Source organism: Rattus rattus, chromosome 4, assembly GCF_011064425.1.
Source record: "Rattus rattus isolate New Zealand chromosome 4, Rrattus_CSIRO_v1, whole genome shotgun sequence".
NCBI lineage: Eukaryota > Metazoa > Chordata > Mammalia > Rodentia > Muridae > Rattus > Rattus rattus.
This window is the reverse complement of record NC_046157.1, coordinates 58418665-58443041: the sequence shown is the minus strand read 5'-3', so window position 1 is coordinate 58443041 and position 24377 is coordinate 58418665. Positions and strand designations below refer to the sequence as shown.

At 35.2% G+C, this 24377-nt stretch overlaps 1 protein-coding gene across 1 annotated transcript in view; it reads right to left on the bottom strand.

Moving 5' to 3' along the window:
- Ncam2 (neural cell adhesion molecule 2) overlaps nucleotides 1-24377 on the bottom strand; it is a 468347-nt gene that overhangs the window by 175016 nt on the left and 268954 nt on the right. Inside the window, exons 7-8 of the mRNA XM_032900505.1 lie at nucleotides 24089-24249; nucleotides 21147-21292 (exon numbers count right to left, since the gene is read on the bottom strand). Of these exons, the coding sequence (XP_032756396.1) occupies nucleotides 21147-21292; nucleotides 24089-24249 (307 nt within the window). The remainder of the gene's footprint in view (nucleotides 1-21146; nucleotides 21293-24088; nucleotides 24250-24377) is intronic.

The window sequence follows — 24377 nt, the reverse complement described above, 5'->3', positions numbered from 1 at the left end:
TTCAGCGAGATACAAAGACTTTCTGCCCAGAGAACCCAGGAAAAATGCAGAAGACTGGACCCAATTATATATCCCTGCTGCTAGCCTCATTTCCAAATAGCGTTGCAACTCTATTGATGTCAATTAAACTTGGTTTCAAATATTTAGACATAAAGCAAAGCGGAACTGCTCAATACATCAGTAGGGACACACTCCAAGGCATATTACCAACGAATTGTCTAATTTTTAAAAATTATATGAATATTTCATTAACTAGTTCTAGTAGCTGTACCATGAATTTTAAGTAGAAACTTTTTCTTTGTTCTGTTTAAGATCTCTGTATACTATTAGCATTAATTTTCCTTCCTCTTGGTTTTCTCGGTGCTTCTTAATTTATATTCTATTTTCCCTTTATGAAGTGACCTTTTGTGTAATTACTTTTCATGTTAGAATCATAAATATGTGTAATAAAGGATAGTACAGGCAATAAAAATGCCTAACATGACTTTTTCATGGGTCTAGCACCATTTCCTTGGCTCATATGCACAATCTTTTCTTTATATTTACAATCAATAGTTTACTGAAAGACATAAGAATCAAATATAAATGATTTCACATAGAACAAATGGCACTTCTCTGACACCATTCAAAGCCTTAAAAAATGATAGTAGCTGTATGTCAATAATGTACGATCATAGAGTCCTCAATACCGTTTTCTGTATGTATTACGATTTCCACCTTGCCCTTGATGTTTATCTATGTAGTACAAAAGACATAGTGTAGACACTATTCCAGGTTCTGGAGACATAAAAGTAAGCACAGATAGCAAAGGTATTAATTAGACTCCCAGGCTACAAGTCTTAGAGAAAATGAGAGCAAATTGCAGTCCATACTAGTATAGATGATGTTCAGTATAACAGCTAAGGTGATTTGCAGATGGAAGGAATGCGCCATGTAGGTATTGTTGGTCTATACAGCAAGAAAACAATACTGATAATACATCAGTCATTGACTAAAAACACATAAAGAGAAACTGATGTTTCATGACAAAAATTGTCTCAACTTTCAGGATGATGGGCAAATGCATACTACTATCCCTAGATCTCTATATAGTTGCATATCCGCAAAGTCAGCCTGGACTAAGCAAGAGTTGGGAAAACGGCAAAGGGGTAAAAGGTACAAACCAACATTTGAAAGATGACGAAATGATTATTGAGCTGATGTAAGCTCCATAAAGAGGGCGAAATCCGTGTGAAGTGGAGTGGGTAAAAGAAGTAGTTTAGGACACAAAACTATGATAAAGAATTTACGTAATGTTTAAGGAACTGAAATAGCCTCATGAAAGCTGACCAAATCATTAACCTTCATGAAAAAGCCTATCATTCTACATATCCCACCCATTAATAAACTGTAATAAAGGTACAACTATCCAAGTGCTGCTGAGGACATGGAGACATTGGATCGAGTATACATTGCCCCTGAGCATGTATAATAGTGCAGGCAGGCTAGATAAGGATGGTATCTTAAACATGTAAACAAACACTGGTGATGAGTTTTTTTGTCTATACCAGCATGATTACAAAACCCAAAATGAAAAATAAAGCTTTATATATTTTCTGGCTAACAATCAATTTAATAAAATATTTATCCATGAAAAGAAATGATTATACCTACCTCAAGATGGATACTGCAAAACTATTTGCCCAAGTGGGAAAAGGCAGTACAAATGTCATATATTGGAGGACTCTTCGAGTTGAAATATCACTAATAGTTGATTTGACAAAACATAAAAATCACAATGGTTTGTGGGACTCTTGTAAGAATGGGAAATAGAGGGGAGAAACACCCCTTTGATTACATTGATAATCAGGGCTTACTGTTTACCTGTTTATCAGGAAATTCTAAAAATTTAGATCACATTAGGGTTATAAATGTATGTTATGTTAGCTTTGTATAAATGAAAGTTTTGAAAAGTACAGTTCAGGGGAAGGAGTTTGAGTGTTACAAACATGAAAGAATACATGGAATATTTTACACAAAAGAGTAAGCTAGATTCGCTTGTAATGTGCAAAGATCACTCATGATGTTTGGTGAAGGAGAAAAAACCCAAATAGCTAATGATTGTGATTTCTGAAATTCTCCAAATTCAATGTGCTAAAATTCAATATACAAAGTTAGCAATATTAGGATTGGCTTTTTGTTGCTGGTAAGTTTATTAGGCAAAGGATTCTTGACTATGATTAGTGAGTGTCTCAGAGCACAGCAAACTCTGCATTACAGGAGTAGAAAGATTTTAAGATCAGTGGGGATGGAAAACAACAGGGAAAAAAGTCCTTCTCTGCAGGACTGACACATATAGGAACTCAGTGCGACTGTGGTAGCCTGCACATGAACACCTCATTTAACCGCAGGCCCTTGATGTTTGAAGCAGTAGCTGATCAACACTCAATGGTATTTTGTAAATGTTTATGTCTCACGATTCTTTGTGTGGATACTTTTTAAATTGTATTATTTTATTTTTAACCTTACAGGTCTTTTGCTCATATAGTATGGTTTCTTGTTTTATGTTTTGTGCAATTTATATAAATATGCCAAAGTATGTGTCTCTGTAGCTATATGTGCTCATATGCCTTTTCTTTGGCTTTTTGTTTGTTTTTATCTTGCTTTAGTTTTTATTTTATTCTAGGTAGATTTTTTTATTTTGTTAGATATTTTCTTTATTTACATTTCAAAAGTTATCTCCTTCCCTGGTTTCCCCTCTGAAACCTCCTATCCAATCCCCCCTCCCCTTGCTTCTATGTTTCACAATGAGAGAAAAAGAACAAGAATGCCAATTTATGAGTTGAAAGTCAGCTTGGGACAGAGGGAGTTTAGGTTCAGGCCCAGGATTGATAGGAATGGTAATTTCGGGGTGGGTTTCTACTTATCTATTTTACTGTGTGTGCATAAGGAAGGCAGGCAGATCTCTAAATTCATTTGCAATGTAAAAAAAACGTGTTCCTTGTCTTTCTATGGCTCAAGCAGCTGAGGTCTTGGGATGCAGAGGGAGAGAGAAACAGAGATGACAGAGACGGAGACAGAGACAGGGAGACAGAGACTGAGAGAGGAGGCAGTTTACTGGGATAGTTTTACAGACACAGTTTACAGATGATGACAGAATGAGCCAGAGCATGAGAAAGAGCTTAAAAATTAAAATGGATAGCAGTTAGTTATGAGCCCAAGCAGAGTAGAAGCCCAGAGAAGCCAGTTTGAGTTAGCAGATTGGAGAGGACTTTGGGCCAGAACACCTAAGAGGAAGAAAAGGAGGAGGAGGAGGAGGAAAAGAGAGAGCAGGAGGAGGAAGAGGAAGAAGAGGTTACTGTGAGACAAGATGGACTATTAGGATGCACCACAAACAAGGGGCCAAAGGAAGTTCACAGCGCGTACATACATGAAACAGAGGGAGACTCGGTTGGCAACTAATGGGACGATTATTGGGTTATTAATTTCCTAGATGGGTAGGACTAGATCAGAACCTTCAGAGCACAGTGCCAGAAGCTTATAAATAAAACACCAGGTTTTCATGTCTACTTTTTGGGAGCTAATTAAGAAAGAATTGGGTAGAAACTCCCCATAACATAACAACAGCAGTCTTATTGATGATGGTGGCAGTCTGCCAGGCAATTTTCCTAAACATTTTGCCCTTGCTATATATAAGGTCAAATAAAATACAGAGTCCCTTTCCCTTTTTCTGTGATTATAAACTAGCTCTCTCTCTCTCTCTCTCTCTCTCTCTCTCTCTCTCTCTCTCTCTCTCTCCACACATAACATAAATTGGCACTCATTCTAAAATTATGAAGTCATACTCTCATGTAAAAAAAAAAAGATTTCCTAGTTTCTTATTTATTTCACTTTTTATTTTGAATTGATACTGTAAACATTAAAGTAATTGCAATACATAAATCTAGCTCCAGCTTTAGTAGGTCTGACACTCTCTTCTCAGTTCCACAGGAACCTAACCTTCATACTCACATCCTACTACACACGCACACACACACACACACACGGAAACATACACACACACACATATATACACACACATATACAAATATATGCAATTAAAAAATAAAATCTTCTAAAATTAGAAATCAACCTAAATGTTACTTATTAAATACATCAATATATAAGATTACTAAATAATTATATTAAAATCTGAATGTTATCAATCATCATATATGTGAAAATCAAAGCTACAGTTATTATCTCTCAAAGTGTGGTCAATAGCAAAGAATAAATTCCACAGTGTATTGGTAATTACATGTAATAATCATTCCTTGTATTCATATGTTGGAAAGAACTGCAAAAGATTCTCCTTCAAAATATAAAGAGGCCCAGCACTGCTTAAAATCTCAGAAGAAAAGGAACTTAGTATGTTGATGAACATAAATGCATCCATGTTTATTTTAACACTATTGCCATAGAAAAAATTTGTAAATACTGCAAGTGTCCATCACTGGTAAACAGATGACAAAAACCTATGCATGTTGATATGCATGTACTACTGTTCCTACACATAAAAGGTAGAAGTACTATCAATTATAACAAGTATAAAATGATCTGTTTACATGATGATTCAGTAAAATAGATGTTACAGAATTTGGTGGTGAAATCTTGCTATCCAGAGGATGAGAGGTTAGAAACAGTGACATGAAGTCACTGTTGCTTGATCATTGGACAATGAAAATAATTTTATTACATGGTAGTACTTCTGACTCAGTATTAAATAGTCTGCTGTAATAGATAATTATAGTGCACCTATAGTTTTCAGGCAAGAACATTATTTTAAGGGTGCTTTTATTACAAAGTGATAATTAATATTTGAGGTTGGCAGTACATTTACTATGGCTTGCATAGTACAGAATGTATTGGTAACATTGCATATCACCGTATAGTTCCATATGTTAGACCTGTTTCATATATCAGTAAATTAAATTTCAAATAAAATAATTTGAAAAACAAACGTTTAGATGAAGACAAGTATTCCTAAAGCACACAGAAGAATGCTGTTAATTTTATGGAAGTGTATTAAAAATTACATTACTTAGTGATAAAAATGATACAGTGTACTATCTTATGGTGGTGATCAAAGCAGCAGGGGCAGTTATTTCCTAGAATTTAGTAAAGAGTAGGTAAAGTCATAATAAACAATCTTTACCACCTTTTCATCTTTAGCTCCTAAAAATAGGGAGATGAACCACTTCTCAATCAACTATATATGAACATTATACATAAGACACAGTGTGTAACAAAATGAGACTTTAAATTATGCATAAAACAGCTATCTATTCTTATTAATATTTAATTAAATTAATTCTTATTCATTAATACTTTTATATATTATTTATATATTTATATGGTTATTAAATGCACACATAGACATCCTCCAGTATTTGTTTTTTTTTTTTTCAGACATGACTGATTTATTTGACAAATACAAATTTCACTTATCAAAGTGTATCCAGTGTCAGGGTTTGGGGTAATTATTTCATTAGAAGCAATCACAATTTATAGCTAATTGACCACGGATAGTATCTAGAGGAAAGACAAAACTTTACAAACAACAACTACAACAACATGGTGTGTAGGGATTGATAATGACAAATAGCAGCAAACAACTCGCTTATAGTGCTGAGGCATGAAGCATGCTAACACGAGCAGTGACCCTTGTAGTCCTGAGACACGAAGCATGCTAACACTAGCAGTGACCCTTATAGTGCTGAGGCATGAAGCATGCTCACACTAGTAGTGACCCTTATAGAACTGAGGCATGAAGCATGCTAACACTAGTAGTGACCCTTTAGTTCAACTGAACACACAGTCTGGACTGAGTTTGAATAGGACCCTAGGTTTTGGGAATACACACAATCAGACATCCTCCATCTCCTTAGCACGTACACTAACAGCATTTGTAAAAATGATATATGAGTCATAAAGCACTCTTCTAAGGCCACGGATGGAGACCTTTCTTCAGGTGAGACGACTGGGCTCCAATCCAGTCTGGTGAATGGGTTGGCAGGTCAGAGCCTGCTAAGGAAATGTGGCATCTCAGCCACAGGAAAAGAGCTTATGTCCTTCATGGCTTTATATATATAAAGAAAGAAATATTCGAATGTAAAATAATAAATTTTCTCTCACAGTTGATCCATTTAAAGAAAAGGATCAACAGAAAGTGACCATCGGTGAACATGAAAAAAAAAATGTTTATTTCAAACTAAGTTATCAAATCCCACATTGATTTTCCAGTTATAATAAACTTAAACCTTAATTGCAAATGTCCAAAAAGCCAATACAGTTTATTGTTTTATCCATGGTTCAATCTTTAAATTGACTTACTTTGGTTGTTAAAACTATACTGTCCTGGAATGTATGTATAATTTATCTGAAGAATCTAACATTCAATCTGAAAACTATCATAATTAATACATTTGTAAAACTTAGTAGTCATAAAAATAATTTTGTTTGACATTTAGAAAACTCTCAAGAAAGCTAAACATAATGTGAAACTCTATTGTTATCACCATATTTCTATCATCAAAATGTAAGCTTTATTTAATTTATCTAAGAGTAAAATGTGCAGTATTCCATTAAAGGGGAATCATTAAGTTTCATTTGTGTAAAGTAGTTTATTTTATTGTAGGAGAGAAAATAATATTAAGGTGCTTAGAAGACTGACCTATCTGTAGACAACATAAATAGCAGAGCATTTTATATTCTATGAGAATGTGGACATTTTCTAGAAGAGTTAAATGTCCTGGCTTTTCTAAAATGTATCAATATAGCAATTTTAATGAGAAAACATAAAAAATGCTTGATTATATTGTAACCTCTTAAAATTTATTACCATACACCTTTCAATTCATGATATCTTAGATCAAAAAGATAATAAAGTGATTTTGAATAGGGGTTACATTAGGAATTTGCTGCAATAATGAGTGTGGTTAAAATAATAAACAAGGTTGAGTTTACCCAAGGTTTTGAGACCATTTAAGATAGAGGGGAAAATTGTAATTTAAGGAGTTTAAGGCAACTAAGGAATGTGTGAATAGGAAAAAATTCAGGGTTGGCATAGGTAGTTCGTAATGCTTCTGTTTTTTGTTTGTTTGTTTTGTATATATATATATGGTGTTATTCATTGGTGAGGTCTCAGAAAATTGACAGCTTTCAGAATCATGCTGTTATTTAAAAGGCACGAGACTAAGAGAGTGGTTATTCCTAGACAGGCCCAGGTATGGGCCCCAACTGAGTGTCTAGCTAAACAGAGATCAAATGTGACTGTAAGACATTTGTAGAAGTATTATAAAAGAAAATAAACAAAAGGGGAACCGAAGAACACAAATAGCAGGCTTCAATCAAAAGAGATTTAACTGGATCATTACTTCTTTACAAAAGAATGAAAGATAAGAACTTATAGCTTATCATTAGGTTTAGAGAGTAAATTGGTGAACATGACAGAGTTTGTGTAGAAACAGCATTATCAAAGCCTGACTGGAGTATATTTAAAAGAAAACTGGAGGAAAAATGTCAAGAGAATGACTTTAAAATGTATTTCACAGGGCAGAGAGATGTAGCATGGCATCTTCCTTAATATGATCCTTTGTATCTATAAATAAATCTGTTCTTCTATCTATCTCTCATTGATTCATCTACTTTTTTATCCACTTGCACACACATGAATCAATCATCCATCCTCTCATTTCTTATCCATCCCCTACCTGGTCATTGTTGTACATTTCTGTTTTCCATCTTCCCTAACTTTCATTTTATCTGAAATTAATTCATATATACTCCCTTAATCCCTCCACCTCTCATCCCTTTCTTGCTAGCTGTCTTGCTTCCATATCAAAAATAAATGTGAAATATTTAATGATTAAATAAATAAAATGTTAGTGAGAGATGAATTACTGATGTTCATGGTCTGTTGAAAATGGCTCTTACTGCTAAAGGCATCTTATTAATATATTCCTACTTTTCTATCTTTATTTTTTTTCCTGTATACTTATTTGTATATCCTATAGCATATAGAATGAACAAAATGCTGATGATGGTATAGGAGAGAACACTGTTCACAGGAATGTAAATGAGGGCAGCCATTATGGAGAGGAATGGTGACATTTCTATAGTAACTTCAAAGAGATCGACAATCCTATCAAGGTGGGTGGCTAAAGGAAATGAAATAATCAAACCAAGGTAACATTTCACTTTAATGTTTGCTCTGGCCGTATTTACCATAGCAAATACCTAGAACCTACTCAAGTGTGGGCTGATGGATGGAAGAGTAAGAAAATGTACTTTACATGCAGAGTGAAATATTTGGACGTAAAGAAAAATTCAAATCCTGTCATTCGTAGCAAAATGAATAGAACTGCCAGACATTATGCAAAGTGGAGCACGCCTGGCAGAGAACAACAAATGCCTCATGTCTTCCGTACTAAAGGAAGCAGTAAAAGTTGGGATTACTTTTGAATACTGATTCTTTGGGGGAAGGAGAGGGGCCAATGTATAAAGATTGCTTGGAAAAGAGGTAATAAAAATGAGTTATGTGGGAGTGAATAATTTTCTGTGCTTGTACCAGAATATAGTTGCATTGGTTCTCAAAATGTGGGTCATGAAACTTTGAGGGTTGAATGACACTTTCACAGGGGTTACCTAAGATCATCATCATCAAAGAAAAAAAAACCCTCACAGATACTTACAATAAGATCCATAATACAATGAATGAAATGCATTGAATGAAATGAATACAATGCAATGAAAATAATTTTATTTTGGGCTCACCGCAATATAAAAAACAGTATTGAAGGGTGTCAGCAGTAAGAAGGTTGAGAACCACTGTAAGTTACTTACCAAATCATACACTAAGGTCTTGAAGGCTCCAAATATAAATGAAAAAAAATAGAACTAGAAATGTTGGTTAATCCCAATTTATCAGTGTGTGCTTAATAGATGGGTTGAAATATGAAAAACTCCACAAATAGGTACACTAACACTATGTATAAATTGTACTTTAAAAAGAAGAAGAAAAAGAATCAGCCGGAAAATGTTGATTAAATAAGCAACTCACATCATGTGATGACCACAATTTTAAACATTCCATTGTGAACAACTGAGAGCTTCTGTCCGGCTCAGTTTACTGCACCACCATCCATTGAGAATAGGTATAGTGCTAAATCTAACCAAGATGCATTATATTTCACAAAGAACACAAGACTGTGTAGTATATAGCAAATAACGATATCTCACAGACACTAGATTGTATAATATAGATTACAGAAAGTAAACAAGGTAGATAAAATTAACAATAAAAAGGACCTGAAAATTTAGACCTGGAATGTCCCTTCATAAATGGCAAAATATATAATGTATTTTCATATAAACGAATGAACTATTAAGCATGTGTATGAAACCATCTATAACCTAAGAGAGAAAGATTTCAAAATAAAACATATAATATTACAGATATAAAACAGAACCAATGATCTCCTGAAGAGATGGATCGTAGGGATATATGACGCCCAAGAAAAGGTATGCTGTATAGATTATTTATTTTCATAAATAATCACAATTTATGTAATATAGGGATAATAAGTTATAACTGAAAATCTTGGTTTTTAAATACTGAAGTTTTTCTATCTATGATACACTCAAAACAAACGAACTCTGAAATCCTGAGATAAGGGTAATGAAAACAAGAGAATGGTCAATTTAATTCATTAATTCTCACCTTCAATACTATTTTCTGAGCTGGTTTTTTTGCCACAAAGTTTATGAGAAGAATTTACTAACATAGTTCCTCAAAATCATCACAATATACTGCATCTATATATCAAATAATACAATATTTTTCTTCTACATTTAACAAATTAGAAACAAATGTACATCTTGCATTTACACATTAAATGTGACACCATTCAAGTTAAATTTATTGAAAAATATTTGCTCAGTGAACACATGCACATTTCAAAGTTACATTTTATACTTATTCTTATCGATTTATTAATATTCACTGATACTGTTTATATAATTATGGCTAAATTAATTTTAAAAACTCACTTCACAAGTAGAGCAGACTACTTCCTGAGAACAAGTAAATGTCATCTAAGTTACCTATGAGTCAATTGGAGCACTTATAAACAACATATTATAATTTTGTTGAAGAAAACATAATGGGATTGCTTCTCACATATAATACTGAACTGAAAATAATCCTTGCAAAAGTGGGAAATACTAGTCTATTGTCTGATAAAAGTGATGTTTATTCAAAATCAAAATTCTCATAAATTAGGAGCTTTGAACATGCCTCATTTTACACAGGACAAGAACGTCTTATAATCTTTATTCAAGCTATGGGCTGGAAGAGTTCAGAGAGTTGTAAATGATTGAAAACTCACCTCTCAGCCAGCTCAGGGGCCTCAAGGAAGATTTCCAGCACAGCTAATTATATTCTACCACCTACATCAGATGGGGAATAGAAGTATCGGTTCTGCCTATTGCCCAGCAGGGACCTATATTATTGCTCTCACAGCGCTAGGATGAAAAAATGCATTAGGCGAATCCTAAAAATGTCAGCGTAATAAAAAATTTCTTCAGAGAAGCACATTACCTCTGCAGAGAAAAACTACAGGTGTAAAAACCACAGGCGCCAGTAGTAGCTCGTGCGCTCTTCAGTACACTTCTCTACAATCAGAAATGGACTCGTTCCCTTCCTAATAGAAAGGCTTTAAAAATGATGTCACTGTCGAACTAGAGTGAAAAGCTAAAAGGGAAAAGGGATTTGGAGAAATGCAGCCTCATACTGTGAAGGGTCGTTAAGAAAAATCTCTAATGTAAATACTATCCGCTATCCTTGATAAGGTTGGATCAAAAGGGTCAGAATGTATCTGAACATCCTTTGAAAGGTAAACCGCAGACTTACTGAATAGGATCATGCTACAGAGTCAAGAGAACGTACAAATGGAGAGCCCGAGAGTAAAGTTTAACTAATAAATCAACATGGTAACTTCATGACACGAGTTCAGCGTGCTCTGTTATGTCAATTTATAGTGTCAGTAGTAACAAAAAGTAGGAAGGGATGATTTATATACCTCAATAGCCTTCATGCAACATTCAATTTAAAACTGTATTTTACATCAAAAGCTACACAATTTTGTTAAAGTGTGTGTGTGTGTGTGTGTGTGTATGCGTGTGTGTGTGTGTGCGTGTGTGCGTGTGTGTGTGTGTGTGTGTGCGTGTGTGTGTGTATGTGTGCGTGTGCGTGTGTGTGTGCGTGTGTGTGTGCGTGTGTGTGCGTGTGCATGCGTGCGTGCGTGTGTGTGTGTGTGTGTGTGTGCGTGCGTGCGTGTGTGTGTGCGTGCGTGTGTGTGTGTGTGTGTGTGTGCCTGTACATGCGTGTGATGAAAGAAGCAGAGTGGTTTTAACTCTAGGGGACATTTATGTAGTGTAAACATAGGAAGCATCACTTAACATTTTGATGTGAAACGGAGCTTGCTTCCTTCTTTGGTTTTACAAATATTCTTTCTTACATGTGGTAATCACACTTAACATGATCTGGTGTGAGATTCCCTACATGTATACAATGCGTACTATACAACCAAAATAGCAATGATATGTCGTTATTTTATGTTTGGAGCCCTTGACTTTATCTCTTTCAGATAATAAAAATATATAACTGGTTATTTTGCACTGTAGTCTCCCCTACAGTTCCCTAAATCTAGTCCATATTTAGTAGATTTAAGGGGGCAAACTTTAGTCGGGACCCAAGTGAGGCTCATGGAAATCTCTATGTCCCTAGCTCTGTTTCTGAGTATAGAGATTCCTTTAGGAAGCAGAATTGTTATTAAAGAGACCAGACAGATTTCCTGCAGCAACTAATGTGAACAGACGCACAGACCCACTGCCAAGCTTGAGGTGCTGCTCCTGGAGTCCTGGGGAGGAGACAAGGAAGGATCTGAGGAACCAGAGTGGTCAGGGATCCACCAGAGCACAGCCCATAGAATCAACTTGAGGGCATTCATGACAGCTTGCAGAGAGAGCCTTTTGGCATCCGACCACAGCCTGTAAGCCAAAATAACAAATAACTGTGTGTGTGTGTGTGTGTGTGTGTGTGTGTGTGTATGTTTGTACATGCACACACGTGCATATGTGTGTGTATTTGTGTGTGCATATGTGTATGCTTGGGGGTGTGCCCACTCACATCTGTCTATGCAGGTTGATTCCTAACTAATACAGATTAATTTTTAGTGAATCCAAACATCTGCATGTCAGAAATGAAATGCTTGTCACATTAATAGCAATCACTTTACCCCTTATATTTAATAAAAATAATTTTAAGGCTTTGTATCAACAAGTGTGTTTGTACTTACTTAAGAATAAAAAGGCAAAGGAATAACAGAAAAGTCCAAAAGGCCACCTTCATATCTTACATATAATATAAATACTTTCAGCATAGATTTTCAGGTGACTTAAAAACAATCACTCTTAAGTCCTCTCTGTTCCAAGAAATGAGGCATACATTGCATTGTTTACCTTCTCCTGTTTCATTTCATTGAAAATAGACTTTTTCATATAATATGTACTGATTATAGTTTTAAAATATGAAATATTCTTAATTCACAGAAGCATGGCATACCAATAAGGGATATACAACTGAAAGTCAGCATATATATACATATATATATATATGAATGGTATCCATAAGCCTTAAACTATACTTAAAAAGTAATGTTCTTATTTGGTTATTTAAAAAGATAAAGTAGACACAACTCGGAAAGTTGGGTAGCAATTTGAAGAAATAAGGGAGAAATTTGGATTTAATATGATCAAAACTGAGTGTATGGATAAATGCAAAAATTAATAAAATATTTTATTAGAAAATATAGACATTAATAATAGATTAATATGGTTCACTATTGTTGTATAATAGAATTATATATATTTAAATCCAGGAGCTGTACCTAAAGAACTCACTCTAGCCTTATTTCATTTTTAATTTAGATTTTAGTTTAAGTTTATATGTTTATCAAGGTGAAATAAATAATTTTTGTATTACAATAAGGCGGAATCATACAGCTGTTTCCTTCAACACTGAAAGACACATACTTCCAAGATATGTAAACACAACAGAAAAACAATGTATCATTTTAGCTATATACTTTTAAGGCGATATAACCTCCCATCTCACCTAGCACTTCATTACTTAGCAAAAATAATGCTTTTGAAATTGGCTGTTCATTTTTATTGACACATGATGGGGATATCGCTTTCAGGGGCCATTTTATAGAAGCTATAATGAAATAAATGGCAGTCGCAATGATTTGTGAATGAACTGTACGCTTACATACCTATCATAGCATCACAGACTACTTACTGAGCAGAGAGAATCCTCACAGGGGAGGTAGGAGAACCGGCTGTGTTCTAATTGAAACATCAGCATGTGCTCTCCTGAATCTTCTGCATTATATTTAGACAGGATATGTTTTAACACAGGGTTGTTTTTATAACCTATACGTTGTGTTGGTTGCCTTTCCTGTTGCTAGAACAAAATAGCTGACAAAGCAACTCACAAGATTTTTATTTTCTTTCTCCTTTTGGCTAACAGTTTGAGTTGATAGAGTTTCTCATAGAAGTTTTGTAATGGAATTAGGAGGCTGATTGCACCTAAAATAAGCAAGCACATTACACAGACGGCACATGCTTGCTTGCTTTCTGCTTTCTTCCCCATCCTGAACTCCAGTCTATGGAATGGTGCCGTGCACAGTTAAAGTAAGTTTTCCCACAGCAACTTCATCTGGAAAAACCTACCTTAAACTGAGTTCAGTAAACAAGAAGATTCAATCACATCTATACACCACGCTAAGCTAATACAATGCTTTGATTGATTTTTTTAATTTTATGTTTTATAATTTAAAGAATATTAATGGTAGGTCCACCATTGTAGCATTTTAATTTTAAAAAATTTGTTATATTAAAATTTAACTCAAAAAGATTTGATTATTCAAAATAGTGATGGAAATGGAATTGGACTAAAACCAAGAGATAAGCCAAATCACCTGGAATTTGATAAATACAGCCTTAAACTGTCAACCGTTTGCTACTGTATCCTTCTGACATTTCTTTGTTTAGGATGGGTTTAATTTCCAATGAAGGTAAGCCTATAATTTATTAGGAGATATTGAGACAGGAATAAAATAAATACAGATTCAATATCCCGAGTGTTGGTAAATGACACAAAGAAAAAGACATCCTTAAGGCACCCTCAAGACACATAATGAGCAACTTATGATTAGTGCGAGAAACGCCCCATTCATACACACGGGGCAGCGTACTGTTACATTTGCATAAAGAGAGGGAGGGAGGGAGGGAGGGAGGGAGAGGTGAAGAAAGAGAGAGATAGGACAGAAAGAGACACGCCAGACCGGGAGGCGGGGGGAATCACTTCTTGGATATTTATTACTAATTTAAAACTAAATCTGACAATTAACCCATTTTCTAGGAAAATATTTAAGAGACGCTTGCTTCCTCTCATGCGTAGAAAATCTTTATCTGACACATTAAGGTTAAGAAACTTTGCTGTACCAGGGACCATAGCAGAGGGCTGCTTGTCTAGCCTCAGTGGGAGAAGATGTGCCTAATCCTGTAGAGACTTCATGCCCCTGGGAAAGCAGAGGCCTGAGGGGGTGGGTAGTGGAGGTGAAGGGTGGGGGTGTGGGGGAGCACGCTCTCAGAGGCAAAGGAGCCGAGCCGGGCAGGGGATGAAAGACTTTTCGAGGGTGGTCTGGTGTCGAGGAGTTTGGAATGTAAACTAAATAATTAAAAATTAAGGTATTAAAAATAATAATGATAATAATAAAAAAAAACCTTGCTATGTTTAGCACAGTGTGTCATTCTCCTCCTCCCGCCCCCCTCCCGGCTCAATGGTTAATTTACATACGTATTGTTAAGTAATGGAAGAACAGGATGGCCCTAACTGTGACAAATCAATTGATTACTAGAGATAAAAATCAAAGGACTGCAAATGTATTTAAGGAAAAAAAAGAAAAGGATAATATTATTAAAGGTCCTGTCTTGGAAGAGGAGAGACATCATGGAGAGCTTCATCGTGGCCTGAAGCTGTCTTCATTCTCACTCTGCTTTGCAAGGGCATCTTGCGCCAGATGGCGAGGGACAGACCAACATGCAGGCCTATGAAAGATGCCCCTTAGAGGAGAATGATATATATTCTGAACACGGGACATTTTGGTATGGCAACTAACTATTTTAATTAAGTGTTTATAATAGCTAGAGCATATTGCAAACATCCTCAGAATTATGTCTTTGTGTACAATTGGTGTCAAAGAGGAGCAAAAACTATGCACGTCTATATAGCATTCATCAGAGGAAGATTATACGTCATTTTTGGCAGCTCTAACAATATTATCCTGATTATGTTCAATTGTATAAATTCATTTCAAAACAAACGTGTGAATTTTTTAAAAGGTTTCATAATTTCAAATGTACTAGAAAATAGCTATAATTTCAGTTTGAATGTGAAGTATTTTATATGTGGCCTCATTTTCTCTATATAGACCTTACCATAAAGAGATTTTTACTGACTATACATACGTATTCAAAAGACTTAAAACTGTCTTGAACAACAAGAAGGGTATGATTTGAGGAAAGAAAAATTCAAAATAATACTTAATATTATTAAGAGGAAAAATTAAGTATTAACTGTCTGCATCTCTGAAAATACTTTAGGCATCACACATTGCTCTATCAATCTTTTGAAATGATCACAACTCTTTTTAATATGGAATATTATACAATCTAAGAAATTACATTGCTTAGTGAGTAGGTGATAGTTTCAGAGCATTTTAATCTATTGGTATCATATATATTATGTCAGTATTACTGTTTTGGCTTAAGCTGTATATATTTAAATATTGATATCAAGTAATTAAGTATATATTTTCCAGGCTTTCTACAATTTTTCAAAAATGTATATTTAAATTAAAAATAAAAAATATTTGGTTATGAACATAATGGAGTTTTCCACAGCACTAATATATAAAAATATTTTTACAGAAATTTCATCAATCATACTAATTACAACTAAATAAATTGTGCAATGTAATTCATAATTTGTGATCTACAAAATTAAGAGCCAAAGAAAAGGTCTTTCTGTCATGAGAATTTAGAGTCATCTTTTTCCTCTCCGTTTTAGTTTGAAAATGTTTTTCATGCAATATAACTTGATCCAAATTTTCCTTCTTTTCCAAATTTCTCTGAGACCTCTCCCCCATCTCCCCATCCAATTTCACACTTCACACACACACACACACACACACACACACACACACACACACACACTTCAGAACAAATAGGCAAAACCCCAATACAACAATATGTCTAAAATAAACAACACTAAATTAAAAGGCTCACCTCCAAAAAAATCATAGATCTCATTTTGTGTTGGGTAACTACTCCTGTTACTGGGGTCTGCCCTGGAGTTTGGTTGATATCTCTAGGGACATTGGAGAAGAATGATTTTCTCATTGCCAACAGTTATCAATAATAAACAGATTCTTGACTATGAAACACAATCCAGGAAAAAAATGGGATACTTCATGGTAAATGATTGCTGAAACGTTGATAGAGTCACCGAGCACAGTAGATTTTTTACACACTTCATGAACTTATATTTATTACATGAAGATGAAAATCTATTTCATACTTATCTTAGACTACTCAACTCTGATTTTTAAGGCTGTGAGAAATGAGGTTCTGTCTTACTGGTTTTTAAAAAAATTAGAAACTATTTTTATACTTATTCTTTTCTTTTGCGTATGTGTATGTAGAACTGTGCATCCTCTCCCTCTTCCCCTCCCTCCCTCCCTCCCTCCCTCCCTCCCTCCCTCCCTCCCTCTCCTCCCTCTCTCTCAAACACACACACACACACACCACACACACGTCAGACAGGGTCTCTTACTAGCTTTCAACAGACTTTTTTATTGGATTTTTTTTTATTTACACTTCAAATGTTATCTCCTTTTCTGGTTTCGTGTCCATAATCCCACTATCCCATCCTCCCTCCCCCTTCTGCTATATGGGTGTTCCCCCACCCAACCACCCACCCCTTCCCACCTCCCTGCCCTGGCATTTCCCTACACTGGGAGGTCCAGCCTTGGCATTGGTGGGACAAGGACATCCTCTGCTACATATTCAGTTGCAGCCATGGGTTTGTCCATGTGTACTCTTTGGGTAGTGGTTTAGTCCCTGGGAGCTGGTTGGTTGGTATTGTTGTTCTTAGGGGGTTGCAAACCCCTTCAGCTCCTTCAATCATTTCTCTAACTCCTCCATTGGGGACCCTGTTCTCAGTTCAATAGTTGGCTTGATCATGCCTTTGTATTTGTCATCCTCTGGGAGAGCCTCTCAGGAGATAGCTATATCAGGCTCCTGTCAGCATGCACTTCTTGGCGTCAGCAATATTGTCTGGGTGTATGTATATGGGCTGGATCCCTGGTAGGGCAGGCTCTGAATGTCCATTTCCTCAGTCTCTGCTCCAAACTTTGCCTTCATATTTCCTTCTATGAATATTTTTGTTCTCCTTTTTGAGAAGGACTGATGCACCCTCACTTTGATCATTCTTCTTCTTGATCTTCATGTGGTCTATTAGATTATATCTTGGGTAATCCGAGCTTTTGGGCTAATATACACTTATCAGTGAGTATATACCATGTGTGTTTTTATATGATTAGGTTACCTCATGCTGCATGATATTTTCTAGATTCATCCATTTGCCTTTGAATTTCATGAAGTCATTGTTTTTCATAGCTGAGTAGTACTCCATTGTGTAAGTGTAACACATTTCCTCTGTTTAAAAACATCTGGGTTTTTTCAGCTTCTGACTATTATAATAAGGCTGCTATGAACATAGTGAAGCATGTGCCCTTGTTATATGTTGGAGCATCATTTGGGTCTATTCCCAGGAGTGGTAGAGCTTGGTCCTCAGTCAGTACTATGTCCAATTATCTGAGGAACCTCCAGAATGATTTACAGAGTGGTTGTACCAGTTTGCAATCCCACCAACAATGGAGGAGTGTTCCTCTTTCTCCACATCCTTGCCAGCATCTGTCACCACCTGAGTTTTTGATCTTAGCCATTCTGACTGGTATGAGATGGAATATAAGGGTTGTTTTGATGTACATTTCCCTGAAGACTGGTGAGGCTAGCTGGCCAGGAAACCACAAGATGACTTTGCTTATGCTTGTCTAACATTGTCATAATAAATAAAGGGGAGATACTGACATGAAATATCTCACTTGGCACTTTTTACATGGTCTCTAAAATTAACTTAGGTTTTCATGCTTACAACTCAAGCACATCACTACTATATTACAGGGCTGTGTTACTGATCTACTGCCACAGTACCCTTTCTTTATGTCTTTAAGAAAGCCTTCCAACAGAGGTTACAGTTTCTTTTAAGTTTTCATTCAAAACAAGAAGCTTTGTGGATTTTCCCCCATTTCTGAAGGCTGAAAGTTCTGTTACAAAGAGCACTTTTGGGTGCATTCATCTAATTATGGAGTTCAGTAAAAATAGATTCAGTTACATGTGACAGCAACTCGTGGACTACTCTATCTCTATTAATACATTTTACAAGTGTGAAGAGGACAAAAAATTTGGTTCCTTGATTTTATATTTTAAACATATTTTCAAAGATAAGTATATTTACATCTATTAGAGAAAAATTAATATGTATTTTAAAACACATAGTGACTGCAGTAGCTTTACTTATTAATGACAAATAAATTTGCAATTTCTTCAAACCTTAGTTGCTTTTCTTACACATGATCTGATTATTTTGTGTTGTATTTTCCAAGTCTCAATCAGGGTCATACACAACACTGTTAATAACATTTTCTTACTGAAATAACTCGTTATTGAATTTCATTTTGATAAAGAGCCAAGAAGTTAAAGTCAGTTCCCAAGGAGTTTCCTGAATTAATACTCACATGACTCATATTAAATATTCCTTAGCTGTGAACAAGAAATATTGAACTAACTTCAAAGTTGAGAATATGGAACCTGACTTGTTACAGTACCTCCTAGTGATTATCATAGAAAATTCAATGCCATGTCCCCCTCCATATCAAAAATGATACAATCTCAATAAAACCTGCAAATTTTAATATCCCATCCGGCCATCAGTGTCACACTTTATAAAAGACTATTCATAATCAAAATTCACTTGGTATGAGAGTAATGATACAAACTGCACAAGAAAAATATTGACATGAGACTGACCGTGTACTTTTCATTTTGTTATTAGAGTAAGATATTAATAAGCATCATGACAAATAGTGTAAGCATGGAAGAACTCTTATTAAATGGTCCAAATGTGACAGACAAAGCTGAGCACATATATGTGTCAAGGGTGGATTCAAAAAGAGTGGTCTGCATTCCTCCGAGGCTCAGTTCAATTATTCAATTTGTGTTTTTTCTGGTGAAGGGACTAGGAACACTTACAGAAAGGTCATCTGATACCTGGAAAATCAGTCAGCCATCAGCTGAGAAATGTCATCACAGAAATCAAGTAATTTTTCTACTCTGTAAATTTGTATTAAAATTCCATTTCTATAATTGCTTTGTTGAATCTAAGTTATGTTCTCAAAAGTTTGTTTGGAGACTGACAGTGCTTTGCAAACAGAAAATAAAACATATCCTTCCACAGGTGCTCTGTAAGAAGTTTCTGGGTGATAAGTTTGAAATGGCTTAGGGCATGGCTGTTATAACAAATGTCAGACATTTTATTTTCTTGTTGCTACTTTATTGATGAAATAACAGGTAATATACAACTCACGCTCGGCAGGTACGTATAGTAACGTAAGTCAAATAAAAAGTGTGAGATAATCCGGAGAAGAAAGACCATTCAGCAGAGAACACAATAAGAAATGTGACCTGTGGAGAATCATCTGAGAAGGGTAATCATGTGAAAGGAATTACCTGAATCATTCATAGAAATTTGCTAAAATGAAACATCCCCTTACCATTTTGTATATCTGATTTTGTTTTCACTAATTTTGTGAGCAGTAATTTATCTTGCTAATGTTTTCATACCAATGTTTTTGAGCTGGGAAAATATTAAGGGAAACTGTAAGGCTTCCAAGAAATGATGGGTGTCATTCACATTCTACTTTTGTATATTTTAAGGGAATATATAAAATATTCCTAGTGAAATGTCATTAATTACTTGCTAAAGAGATGTACGCTATTATAAAAATGACATTGAAGAGAATACTTGAAAAAGGTGACATGTGGGAATGCATTCTTTTAAATGAGAAATGGACAAAACTGACACCTTACCAATTTAGGATTTTATGAGATTCTGAATACAATGCAGTCTTGGAATAGTGCAGGAAGTGTATTGTAGGCAAGATGGTTCCTTGTTTTCCTACTTTCGTTATAGTAATTTAGAGAGCATTTTATTATATACACACCAATTTTTGTATGTATATATTCAAAAATATTCAATACATATAATGTCATCTGAAGATTACTATAGGACTTTACAATTCACGAATCTGACTTTCTGATTCTACATTGTTGCTCTGTTTTCTGTGTATACTTCAAGTTTAACATGAGGGATTATGAGAATTAACGGTAACAAAAACCCATGGAGTGCAGTACATGGTTATATTTGAATTCTGCATAACTTCAATTTATTGCAGTGAAAGATTAAAATGTCCTCTCTATATCTGTCATGATATCTCTCCGTTAGGGTTTTCATAACTGAACTCAGAAGCCTGTGCAAAGAAACATTTCTGAAAGGAGAGACTAAGTGAGTGCCTCAGATTTTAATGACTTAATTTATACAGAGAAGACTGAAGTTAAACTAGCAATAAGTTCTTTAGAGATTCAGTATATATCAACTGTCCACAGAAGCTGCTTCACAGACAATACCGAAAACTAAGACTTTGCAATCTATTCAAACACATTTTACCTGTTAGTAATTGACTTTTATTTGCTCTGCTATAATTATTTTAAAGTGGTTTAGTGCTACCCTTAACACATTATGTATTTGGTTCATATAAAGGAATGAGTAAATTGTATACCTACGAATGGCTTACTCTTGAAACAACAGTATTTATTACCTTGTCACCTTCAGAAAATGTGACTCCGTCTACGGCTCTTTTCCATGTGATTTCTGGAACGGGCTCCCCTTCTGCTTCACAGATGAGTGTGACGTGACCATTCTCAGACGTCGTCTCATTCTTGAGTTGTAATACATGAGGCTGCACTGTAAAAAATATACATATCATTCAATTGGTATTGGACCAAAATGGTTAGTATTCACACTGAAAATTCCATAACAGACTTTAGATTCCACATTTGAACTCTGCGAGATGACTACTCGCAAAGCAGTTATAATGCACTTTCTAAAAGTACCAAAAAAAATTACAAATAAGTCAGGGGACAATTATAAATACAAATCCTACCTATTTTCATCATAAGTTATTTCCGATCACATGAATCAATATAAAATATAATTCCTTACAAAATTTTGTTAAATTGACACCACACTCTATTATCAGTTTCCTGGAGTCACGAAATTGAAATTTCCCCTACAAATCAACGTATCTGTAAGCACACACAGATACATGCAGCATCTCTTCATTCATTTATTGTATGCATCTCTTAATAAGTTCAACAAAGTAGATAAATGATTAGTAAATGTGGTGGGGCAATGCTGTTATGGGTGGTGCCAGCCCTGGGCATGTAGTCTATGGTGTAGAAGAAATCAAGCTGAGCAAGCCACAGGAGTTCTTGCCTTGACTCAATTTTGTAACAATTCTGTAGTTGTATAGGATGAGATGAACCTTTCTTTCCCAAGTTACTTATGATCATGGTGTTCGATCACTGCAAAAGAAGCCCTCATTAAAACACTGCTTCTCTCTCTCTCTCTCTCTCTGTCTCTCTCTCTCTCTCTCTCTCTCTCTCTCTCTCTTTCTCTGTCTCTCTCTCTGTCTCTCTGTTTCTCTCTGTCTCTCTCTCTCTGTCTCTCTCTCTCTCTCTCTCTCTCTCTCTCTCTCTCTCTGTCTCTCTCCTCTTCTCTCTCTCTCTTTCTCTCTCTCTCTCTCTCTCTCTTTCTCTCTCTCTCTTTCCTCCTCCTCCCTTTCTCCCTCCTTCCCTCCTGTTCTTTCTCTTGTTCCTTTTTGCCTTATTTAGCAAAACAAAAGGGAATTAGAAACTGAAATCTAGCTTGATCACATCAGTTCACAGAACTTAAAAAACTATCAGTATAATAAAGCAAGAAATGAAACGTTTTTAAACCGAAATAAGGTCCCTGATACCAGAATTGTGAAAAAAAAAACTTTTAGTAGTTTTACATTTCATTCCTTTCATTATTGTAGATATATATTTTTCAATAAAAAACCATAAATTTATTCTTGTTGCTTCAAAAAGTGATCTGACAATGGTGCAATGAAATACATGTGTATCAGTTTGTGTTTCAAAAGGTGTAAGTCAGATGAATCTTCACGTTTCTCCTTGCTTTTACATACTGGCATCCTAGTCAAAGGAGAAATGACTAAGTGGTATTTTACATCAGCTAAGACAGATTGTGCCATCCGTTAAGCACCTCTTCTTGGGAATTGTACCATATTCACTGACATTTTTAACTACTCACCTCACACTCAGGAATATTTATTTAGTTTCCCCAATGTTGAAACTAATATTTTAAGGTTAGATACAGATTTGCTTTATTATTTATTGTTCAAGTCCATGTGTTCTTCATTCTATGTGGACAATCTAGGTATGGCTTTTGTTTCTTTCTATACATTATAATTGAGTACTTTTATAAACATCATTTTAACATGACCTGACCTTGAGACTGAAAAACCATGCCGAACTCAATTGAAGTCTTTATTCAACGCTATTTGACTAATCTGATCCCATAGTATTCTGGAAATATGTTATTATTCAAATTTTCATTTTTCATAAATTTTCTGCAAATTTTCTATTATCCTACAGGGATACAGAAACTGTTGAGGTCTCCGCCATCCAGTAAATGCACATACACTGCAGCTACAATACCAGACAGAAGGCCTCATTGTTCACTTTGTGTTCAGCTGATAGTAATATCATGCCCTTTTCTTAACCGCATATTTCTCATTCTTCATTATTTTTTAGTTTTTATCATGGAAAAAGTTGATAATAACACATGTAAAGGAGGCTAGAGTCACAAAATGCTAGCCACATGTTTAACTTTTTAAAAGAAATGTATTTGTATGTCTATTGGTGTTTTGTTAATGTTTATTTATGTATACCATGTGCATGCATTATTCAGGAAGACCAGCAGGAAGCAGCAGATCCAATGGAACTGGTGAGTCTCCTTGTGGGTGCTAAGAATAGAACCGCAGCCTTCCAAGAACTGAAGCCAGCATTTGTAACCGGGGAGCCAGCATCATTCCAGGCCCCAAACTTGCTTAACTTTAGATTGCACAGTTTTTGAGCAACTGTTTCTTTTGTTGTCGAAATAACGAGAGTAAAATAAACACCTCTACTATTCTATATGCTCAGACAGCTTCCCCCAAAACATGATATATCTCTTATTCAATATGGATAACACTCACATACTGTCTTTGACGATGGTAAGACACTGATTATGGGAAAACATTTCTAAACTGGAGACGTTTCCACGTGAGAAATGTGGAAAGCACCAAATAGAACGTCAATCGCACCATGTGTCTGTTAATGACGTAATAGAATATTCAAAAACGTGTGACACCATACAGTTCAATGGATAAAATGTAAATGGTGTATCTGTTATGAATCAGTCAATATCCTCTGAAATTCTACATATTATTCCATGTAACTCTTAGGAACGTATTGAAAAGAATAAATTATTTAAAGTTGTTGAAATGAAGAAACAGTTTTGTTTTTTTTTGTTTTTTGTTTTTTGTTTTTGTTTGTTTGTTTTTCTTTTGTCTCTGGACACTTTATAGTTTGCATCCGGTAGCAGAGTGAAGGTTGGCTCTGACTTCCTCCCCCTTGGATGGATGCTGCAGTGTAATCACAGTGCTGTGACACTTACCGAAGACTTGAAGGAAGGCCTGCTTCTGATCCTCCCCCGCCTTATTTGTGGCTTTGCAGACATAAGAGCCCCCATCTTTATTGATTATGTTTCTGACCGTGAGCTCTGTATTACTGCCCTTTAAAATATACTTTTCATTTTCTTCAATGAGTTTGCCATTCCTAAAATAAGAAAAAAGTTGATCTTCACATTTTAAACTTATAAATAGGGCACAATAAAGTATAATTCAGTCAAATTATATTTTCATTAGTCAAGCAACCTTAAGAAAAGCACATAAAAATAATGCCTG